The sequence below is a fragment of the Oryctolagus cuniculus genome, chromosome 18 (assembly GCF_051225735.1).
Source record: "Oryctolagus cuniculus isolate XC-2025 breed Fujian yellow rabbit chromosome 18, ASM5122573v1, whole genome shotgun sequence".
In the NCBI taxonomy this organism is placed as follows: domain Eukaryota; kingdom Metazoa; phylum Chordata; class Mammalia; order Lagomorpha; family Leporidae; genus Oryctolagus; species Oryctolagus cuniculus.
Window position 1 is genome coordinate 13,604,505 of NC_142884.1, and position 9,890 is coordinate 13,614,394.

General features: G+C 61.9%; 1 protein-coding gene across 1 annotated transcript; it reads right to left on the reverse strand.

Moving 5' to 3' along the window:
• Window positions 1-3,859: 3,859 nt before the first annotated feature.
• Window positions 3,860-5,844, reverse strand: ZNF575 (zinc finger protein 575). The gene is given in 6 exon segments (XM_008251268.5): window positions 3,860-4,068; window positions 4,071-4,110; window positions 4,112-4,620; window positions 4,965-5,122; window positions 5,397-5,502; window positions 5,707-5,844. Coding segments are annotated over 4 exon segments (705 nt in total). The 5' UTR covers window positions 5,059-5,122; window positions 5,397-5,502; window positions 5,707-5,844; the 3' UTR covers window positions 3,860-4,006.
• Window positions 5,845-9,890: the final 4,046 nt, after the last annotated feature.

Here is a 9,890-nt window from a genome sequence, read left to right on the forward strand (position 1 = left end):
CGCCAGCGATCTGGGGGGGCAGGGCTCTGCCTGTTCTCCCCGGCCCCACCGCCCGTGTGGGAGAGCAGGGAGCTGAGAATCTGATGGTGCCGCAGCCCAGGGAGCCTGTCCTGCCACCCGGTCCTCCCGCCGTGGACCGTGGGCTGGAGGCCTGGAGGCCTGGACGCCCGGGAGGTGTGCTGCTCTCCAGGGGCCTCCCCTTTGCCCCAGGGCCTCCAGAAGCCGCCGGGGGCATCACCAGTGTGGTTTCACCTCACCTCATTTAGGAGGTGGGTGGGAGGGGGGCCCTTCAAGGCTCTACCAGTTCCAAGTGAGAGCTGAGCTGTGTCAGGCAAGCAGGCAGGGGCCGCGGCGTGCGCAAAGGCCAGGGGGCGGGAAGCAGCCCAGGGCAGTTGGTGGAGGACTGCTGCCCTCTGTTTCAGGGGCATGTTCAGCGGGAGCGGGGCTGGTCCTCGCAGCTGTGCCGTCCCAGGCAGCAGACACCGGGCTGGGTAGTTTTGTCTGAGAGGCAGGGAAGCAGTGGGCAAAATGAGCTCCCATCGCCGGCGCCACGGCTCACTAGGCTAATCCTCCACCTGTGGTGCCAGTACTCCGGGTTCTGGTCCCGGTTGGGGCGCCAGGTTCTGTCCTGGTTGCCCCTCTTCCAGGCCAGCTCTCTGCTGTGGCCAGGGAGAGCAGTGGAGGATGGCCCAGGTGCTTGGGCCTGCACCCCATGGGAGACCAGGAGGAAGCACCTGGCTCCTGGCTTTGGATCAGTGCAGTACAGCGGCCGCAGTGGCCATTTGGGGGGTGAACCAATGGAAGGAAGACCTTTCTCTCTGTCTCTCTCTCACTAACTCTGCCTGTCAAAAAAAAAAAAAAAAAAAAAGAGCTCCCACCTGCTGGTTTACTCCCCAGATGGCTGCAGTGGCCGGGGCTGGGACACTCCCTGTCTCCCACGTGGGCGTCAGGGCCGTTACCTGAGGCGTCAGCGTTGCCTCCAGGTCTGTAGTAGCAGGAAGCTGGAGTCGGGAGCCAGACTCGGGAAGGGCAGCCAGGCACTCCGGTGGGGGCACCAGCATCTTGAATGCTAGGCTAATCAGCTGCCCCACAGAACTCCATTCCTTGGGTCACACCGGCCATGGTGGCTCCCCGTCCCTGAGGGGCTGTCCTGAAGGGCCGTGAGCACCAGGCCGGGGGCTGAGCAGAGCCAAGGCCAGGGTCAGAGCTGGGCTGAGATCTGACCTCTGGGGAAATTTCTTGGGCCGTCCCAGCCCCTGTACCCCTGTGCCGCCTCAGCCAGAGGCCAGCGGCCTGGCTCCGTGCACGTGTTCGTTCCTGCACACATGGACGGGCCACTCCTGTTAGCATGTGCTGTGATGTCACAGGTGTGTGGCTCGAGACAGCAGACACTGGTCATCTAGCAGGTCCTAAGGGTGGAAGTTTGACATGGACTTCGCTGGGCTGATAGTCCAGGCGTGGGCAGGGCTGCGTCCCTTCCAGGGAGTCTGCTCTCCCTCTCCCACGCCCCTCCCGTATTCAAGGCCAAGGACAGGCAGACTCCTCCCTCTCAGCCCTCCACATTGAGACCTGTGTTTACGTTGGGCCCAGCTGGACCTGGTACGTCTCAAGGTCTGCTCAGTAGCAGCCTTCATTTCCTTCTTCTGCCTATGTCTCTGCCACGTGACGGGTCCCCAGGTTCCGGGGATGATGTGAGCGTGTGTGGGAGGCCCTCCCTCTGCCTGTCACGCCTGCCCCGGGAGAGATGACAGTCCCTGACCTCATGGGGCTGACACTGCTGGGGGCAGACCCTGGGAGATGCAGTGGGAGCCGATAAGGCAGGGCAGGGGCAGGGTGGACTAGGTGGGCCTTGGGAAGGCCTCTCAGAAGACCCGCCCCCTCTGCAGGGACCTGGCAAAAGGGAGGGAGACTGGGAGCTGCCTTCCAGGCCCAGGAAAGTGAGTGCAGGGCCCTGGGGCAGAAGTGCCCTGGCTGTTCATGGAGCAGCAGGACTCGCACTCTGCCCCTGCCCCATTACCGGCTTGTGTGTCAGTCTCTTCCCTCTGGCCTCACTTACCCCTGCACAAAGCAGGATTGAGTCAGATCGTCTCTCTAGTGAGTGCATCCTGGGAACTTGGAGCAGCTGTCCCAGGACAGCTCCCGGAGAAGCACAGTTGCCAGTGGCACTGCTGGGTTGGGCGCAGGGGGTTGGGTCCTTGCCCTCCTGAGCCCAGCTTCCCCTTGCCGGCTCGGGTCTCCCCCGTGAGCTGGGTGCCTTCCACAGACTCCCTGCGTCTACCACACTCAGATTTCGGCTGAGCATGGCAGCCTTGGGAAGGCCTTTCCCAGCCTTTCCTGTGGGCACGCGTTCCCAGGATCTGCCTGCCAGCCCCAGCTCTGTTCATGCTCGAATTCGTCCATCGGTCGGTCTGTGGAGACCCCTTCACTGCTTTGTGCATGGTGTGAGGTAGGGATCTGGTCATGTGCTATTGCTGCTGTAGCAGATTACCACAACTGAGTGGCCTGAAGCAGTGCACCTTTATTCCCAGTTAGGGAGGTCCAACACCAGCCTCGGGGGGCTAAAGCCAGGGGTCAGCGGCTCTGCATTCCTCCTAGAGGCCCGAGGGAGAATCACTTCCTTGACGAGCGCTGGTCTCTGCTCCCCCACGCCCATTACCGACCCTTGGGATTACACTGGGCACTTACTCCTGCAAAGCCCCGTTCGCCCCGGGTAAACTAAGGATGAGAACGCAGGCAGCTTGGGGGTCTTGTGATCCCATTTAGTTTATTTCCCTGGATCTTGGCCTCCTTTACGGACCATTCCGCAGCAGGGGCCAACAAACTACAGCCCCTAGGGAGACCTAGCTCGTCTGCTGTCCTTACAGGGCCCGACTGGCGCCCAGCCATGCCCCCACCCACGTGTGGTGAGGCGCATGGCTGCCTTCTGCTACGGTGGCAAACCCTGCGGTCAGCCCTGGGGCTGGCAAAACCTAGGAGCAGAAACCATCTGGCCCTTCGCCTCCCCACACACAGGTAGGGTCTGTCACATCACGGGTGTTTCTGAACTCACTTCTCCCCATGGCGTATGCCCAGGCCAACAGCACAGGCGCCATTGCTACAACTTGGTAGTGATTCCTGGAGCTGGAGTGGGAGGGTGGGATGGGGCGGCTCCCCTACTCACCCAGCTAATGGACTTGGCTTCTTCCCCCACCTCACTAGCCGGGGTCTGTCCTCACTGCCATGTTCCCGACACCCTGTTCAGAGCACACACACCGTAGACGCTGAGTGCGCGTGTTTAGAACACAGCTTGGCGTTAGCTTGCTCGTCTTACTTCCCGGGGGGAGACACAGGCTTCAGATGGGGGCCGGCTTTGCTGAGACACTGCTCGCCCCTTACAGATGCTGCCATGCGAGAGGAAAGGCACCGGGGTCCAGAGAAGTGACAGGGCTTGTCAGGGCCCTGCAGCTTGGAAGCAGTGGCTCAGGCTGGCTCCGAGGCGTGGGCTGTGGCATCACCAGCCGGGAGAGCTTGGGAATCTCTCCACATCCATCCACACGCAGCACTGACTGCGCGTGGCTGCGTGTCCCGACCGTGGCTGTTCCGTCACCAGCTGGCCCCTGCTGATGGGCGCTTGGGCTGCTGCCGGTCTGGCCACAACCACCGGGCTCCAGTGAGCAGCCTTTCCTGCCTTCTCACACGTGCACATTTATGGGGTCAGGCCCTACCTGGAGAGTGGCTGAAACGAGGATGTGTGCATTTTATACAGCCATCCGCCCAAGTGGAGACACCAATTCAAACTTTTAGCTGCCAAGAGAGCCCGTTGGCGTTTCCCATCAACCCAGGGATAGCTCTGGTTGGCACCTCCCCCTCCCCAAAGCAGGTGAGCAAAGGGGTCCTCGCCTTCTGGGGTCAGGTACAGAATAAATGGGCAGTCTGTCCCTGCCCGCTGTCTCCAAGAGGCAAGTCCACATCCCACCTGGTTCCTGCCAGGGGCTGGCAGCAGAGGGAGCCAGTGAGCCGCTGGCGCTCACTCCCTCTTCCCTGGGCCCTCCGCCTGGGCGTGGCTCCGCTGATGGAGGAGCAGGAGTCGCAGCTGGAGCACCGATGCCGGCCTGGGGCCTGGCTTGCCGGGCGCGGTGGGGGGGTCGTGACAAAGGCGGTGGGCGGCCAGCTTGGAGGGAAATGAGAAGGCTTTGGGGCAGTGCGGGCAAGGGTAGGGGCGGGCGTCGGTGGCGTGGTGCGTGTGGCGGTGGGCAGCCAGCTTGGAGGGGTAGCAGAAGGACTTGGGGCAGTCGGGACACGGATAGGGGCGTGACGGGGTGTGGGTCCAGAGGTGGGCCGCCAGCTTGGAGCGGTGGCCGAAGGCCTTGGGGCAGTGCGGGCACGGGTGCGGGCGGGCGCCGCTGTGCGTAAGGCAGTGGGCAGCCAGCTTGGAGGGGTAGCAGAAGGCCTTGGGGCAGTCTGGGCACAGGTGGGGTCGGGTGCCGCCGTGCGCTAGCCGGTGCGTGGCCAGCTTGGACGGGTACGAGAAGGCCTTGTCACAGTCGGGACAGCGGTGCGGGCGCTGGGGTGGGGGCCGCCGGCGGGGCCGGGAAGGCGGAGCTGACGGGCTGGGCTTCTGCGGCGTGCCCTGGCTCGGAGCTGGGGGACACGAGGGCTGGTGGGCTCCGGGAGCAGCTGCCACCTCGATATCCAAGGGTCCCCGCCAGAGCATGCCGAGATCCCCAAAGGGCAGGTTTCTGCCCACCCTCCTGGGCGGCTCCCAGGGGTCACCTCTGGATGTCCAAGGCTGCTGACGTGCCTCCAGCACCTTCCAGGGTCACCCCGAGGTCCCGCAGGTTGTCCGCCCCGCCCCCCTCCTGTGGTTTCCTAAGCTCCAGCCTTCTGCGGGGTCCCACATGGCCACTGTCCTGGCTCTGTGATTCCCCCAGGTTGTGACTCTTGGCCTCCATGCTGAGAACGCTCCCGCGCGGGGCCGCTCTCACCTCTTCCTGGGGCCTGGGGCCTGGCTGGGGTCGCGGGTTCCTGGGCAGCGGCGCTGGGCTGGGCGGCCGCGGACTCCACGCTTCGCTGCAGCATTTCGCTAGCGGGAGACGCCGCGGACTGCCGGGCTGTCGAGTCGGATCCAGGTGCCTCTGGGAACCTAAGGCCAAGGTAGGGGCGGTGAGTGGGCGGGGTCTAGTGTGCAGAGGGTGGGGCCATGCAAATTTACAAGGCGTTTCTCTGGAACTTCGGAGCGAAAGAGGGCTGCGTCAGGAGTGGACGGGTCTCCCCCGCCGGAACCGGAGGGACCGGGCCGTGCAAGCCGGACCCCGGCCGGTGGCAGGGTCTGGAGCGGAGCGGGCGAGACTTCTGCCTCCGTCCCAGGGCACTACGAAAGCAATGGGCGGGACTTCGGGTCGAAGAGGGAACTTTACCCGGCTCCAGCTTAGCCTCAGTCCATTGACACCACGTCAACCACGTCCTTTTCGCCGCTAAATTTCATGCCTGGCCTGGTGTTGGGGCCGTGGATGGCGGGGAGACCTGGAGGAAGACACAGAGGAACTGGCGTGTGTTGCGATCCAGGTCCCCTAATAGACTTTTCCCACGGGGGCTCAGGCACACCCCTCGAGATTATGGCATTCGTGCACCAAAGCACAGCCCCTCCGCAACCCAGGCATCCGGACCCCAGCCCCCATCCATCCCGTCGGGCCAGGCATCCGTGGCGGGGACCCCCGCCCCGCTTACCTGCAGAACGGCCCCTCCCCAGGGGCGGGGCTCCTGGCCGCGGCCGCCTCTGCAGGTGCGCTGCCCTGGGACCCGCGGAGCCGCCCGAGCGGGGCACGCGGCGCTCTCGCCAGCCGCGAGACCACGCCTCGTTTCCACCGCTGGGCTGCGGGGGGCGTCCGCGCGCATGCGCAGCAGCGGCCGGCGGGGGCTGCGGCGCGGGATCCGGGTGAGCGAGCGGTGGCTGCCCGGAGCCAAGCACGCGCGGGTCCGACCCGGACAAACCGCCCCAGGCGATCAGTGCGACAACTCGGGGGCCCACGCATCCCTCTGGCCGGTGTCTCTGCTTCTCAGGAGCAAAGAATTCGCTGCCCATTTCCAGCCCTCGGACCGCGGCGAGCCCGGCCCGTCCTGCCCATTTCCAGCCCTCGGACCGCGGCGAGGAGTCCGGCCCGTCCTCCGCGAGGGGGCGGGGACGGGATTCAGGACTCGGTGCGCGGAGCGCGCCGGCGCCCAATGAAAGGCGCTGGATTTGCATAGCGCTCGTTCACGCCTCGCCATTGGCTGGAGCGGATTCTCGGCCCTTCCCCGTCTCCTGCCCTCCGCTCCGAGGGGCGGGTCCACGCGGCTAGCGGAGCGGCGCTCCCGGGCGGTAACCTGGCCTTTGGTACCCTGCGCTGGAATGACCGCACGGGGGCCACCGGCCTGGTAACCCGCAAGGCCTGGCAGCCCCGGGAGCCCTGCGGTTGCCTGAGTAGGTGGGTTAGAACCCTGCGATTCCGCCACTTCCTCGCCGACTGACCCTGGGCAAGGCACTTCATCTTTCCCGGTGTCATAGGGCTGGAGGGCTCAGTAGGTGGTGTCAGTATGGCATTTCGTTTCTATTGTGCGTTAAACTCGGCCTGACGGGGTCAGGGTGCACAGGCCAGGTGAGCCTGCTGGGTCCAGCTCCCTCAGTGCGGCTTACCCACGCTGTTCAGGGTTTAGCACATAGCATATGCTCTGTAAATCGGTGTTGAATAAATACGCGAATAATTAACAGCCAGAGGCCCTCTGCGATGGGAAGATAGAAGACAGGGAGAATGCAGAAACTGAGATCAAGGAACTCGGGAAGAGGCCCACACTGAGTGAGAAATCAGAAAAGGGCTTTACCAGGCTTCAACATTTTTGCTAATTCGAGAGACAGAGAGATAGAGCGCCCATCACAGGTTCACACACACACACACACACACAGACACACACGCAGCTGCCCAAAGCACCCCTGGCCGGCCAGGCTGGAGCTGGCGCCAAGAGCACGCTCCACTCTTTTGGGGTGGCAGGAACCCAGGCGCGGAGCCATCCCCGCCGGTCCCAGGGTCTGTGCTTGCGGAGGTTGGGGACGGAGCCGGAGCCTGGAATGGACCGAGGCACGGTGTGGGGCGTGAGACCAGTGTGGAGTTCCTGCATCCTGGCATGGGCCTGGCCGAGACCTGGCTGTTGTGGCCATTTCAGAAATAAACCAGCAGATAAAAGACTCTCTCTCTCTCTCTCTCTCTCTCTCTCCCTCTCCCTCTCCCTCTCCCTCTCCCTCTCCCTCTCTCCCTCCCTCTCTCCCTCTCTCCCTCTGTGTTTGTGTGTGTGTGTGTTGGTCTGCCTTTCAAATAAATAAATCAAAAAAGAAAGATAAAGACTGCCTTCAGAAAACCATAATTATCATCCTTTAAAAATTTGGGTTTTCTTTTTTATTACCACGCACCCCCCAATGATCCCATTAATGTCTTTCATCCTCTTTAAAATCCCATTGCTTTATTTGATTCCAAACAAGAATAAAGTTGTTCTCTGCATCAATCATGGAACTGGGCAGCCGCCCAAGGTCAGTGCTGTATCATCCGCCCCCAGCCGCTGCTCCCGGAAGATTCTGAAGCTCAAGGCCAGGCCTCATCTCCATAAACCTGTTTCTATTGCACCTGCTTTGCATCTGGATCTAAACAAAGCCACTTGTCCCACTTGCTCACTGCGACGCTTCCGTCTCTTTTGCGTTGACTTTTTATTTTAAAAAGCTTTTTTAAGAATTTATTTGAAAAGCAGAGTTATAGAGAGAGAGGGAGAGATCTTCTCTCTTGCGGGTTCACTCCCCAAAGTTGTAATGACCAAATCCAGGAGCTCACTGGGAGTCTCCCCTGTGGGTGGCAGGGAACCTGCACTCATGGGGTCTGCCAATGTCCAGGTGGCCATGTAACCCACCGCACCTCAACGCCCGGCCCCTTTCAGTAACATTTAAGAGGCAGCCTGGAAGCCACAAGACCAGGGGTCTCTGTGATGTGCGGATTCCAATACTATTTGCTACTATGTACGGAGACTTGTTACTGTACCAGAAACTGCCTTTATTTTTTTTATTATTATTTTATTATTTTTGACAGGCAGAGTGGACAGTGAGAGAGAGAGACAGAGAGAAAGGTCTTCCTTTTGCCGTTGGTTTACCCTCCAATGGCCGCCGCGGCCGGCGCGCTGCGGCCGGCGCACCGCGCTGATCCGATGGCAGGAGCCAGGAGCCAGGTGCTTTTCCTGGTCTCCCATGGGGTGCAGGGCCCAAGCACCTGGGCCATCCTCCACTGCACTCCCTGGCCACAGCAGAGGGCTGGCCTGGAAGAGGGGCAACCGGGACAGAATCCGGCGCCCCAACCGGGACTAGAACCCGGTGTGCCGGCGCCGCTAGGCGGAGGATTAGCCTAGTGAGCCGCGGCGCCGGCCTAGAAACTGCCTTTAAATGCGTGCCTTTCTTTCATGCCCACCGGGGGCGCTGCTGGGACCCTTGTACAGATGTGCACACACCCGTGGTCGCCTGCCCTGGCCCAGCCAGGACTCCACCCTCTGCCGCCTGCAGCCTGCCCTGATACCTCGCTGCCTTCCTGACTGGGGCAGAGGGTGAGGGCTCGGACAAGTGGCCAGCTTGGGAAGGTCCCTCGCAGGGCCTTGAAGTGGTATGGGCGGAGGTGGCCATGGGACCGAGGAGCCTAGCATGGTGAAAGCCCGTGGCCAAGCCCGTGCAGAGGCTGCCCGTCGGCCCCTTCCCGACCCTTCACACGGAGGCAGGAAGCGCTGTGCAGCCGGTATTTTTAGCACCGGGGTGAAGCGGGCAGGTGGTGTCATAGCAGGGCGTGCCTTCCAGGAACAGGTGAAAGGTCTAGAAATTCTAGAAAACTGGAGGAAGGGGCCTGAGGGGGGTGGTCTGATGCAGGAGTCACTCGCAATGGAAAAGCCCTAAGGGCCCCCAATGCCTGCACCTCACTTGGCCCCAGCCCTTCGGCCCCACCTCCCTCCCCGCCAGCCAGGCTGGGGTCCCCAGCTTGGAGCCGGCACCCAGGGAACCTCATGCCTGCAATAAATGAACAAAGCTCCCTTCTTGCGTGCTTCTCCCTGCCCTGGCAGCTCCTCTCCCTCTGTCTCCACAGCGCCCCACCCCTTCTGATCTCCCAGCCCGGCTCCTGGAGGCAGGAGGCGGCAGAGGGTTAACTGGGGAAGCTGAGAACAGCGAGTTGTGTCCCCGTTTCTCCAGCTCGGCCTCCCTTATCCTCCAGAGAAAGGCTACTTGAAGTTAAGAAAGGAGTTGCAAGTGTAGCAGACTGCACGTCTGTGAAGCTTTCGCTTGGCAGCTGTCTACAGATATGACAGTGGCCAGACGGTCTACACAACAGGTGGTTTCCAAGCCACACTAAGAGCCTCCCACCCCAAACCAACTCCTGGACAATCACAGCTCCGGGTGTCTCTGGGGCCTCCTTCTGAGCTTTGGTTCTTGGCCCACTTCTACTCTCTCTCTCTTTCTTTCTCTCTCTCTCTCTCTCTCTGTGTGTGTGTGTTTTAAAGATTTATTTATTTATTTGAAAGAATTACAGGCCAGCGCTGCTCACTAGGCTAATCCTCCGCCTTGCGGCGCCGGCACACCGGGTTCTAGTCCCGGTCAGGGCGCCGGATTCTGTCCCGGTTGCCCCTCTTCCAGGCCAGCTCTCTGCTGTGGCCAGGGAGTGCAGTGGAGGATGGCCCAAGTGCTTGGGCCCTGCACCCCATGGGAGACCAGGATAAGTACCTGGTTCCTGCCATTGGATCAGCGCGGTGCGCCGGCCGTAGCACACCAGCCGAAGCGGCCATTGGAGGGTGAACCAATGGCAAAAAGGAAGACTTTTCTCTCTGTCTCTCTCTCTCACTGTCCACTCTGCCTGTCAAAAAAA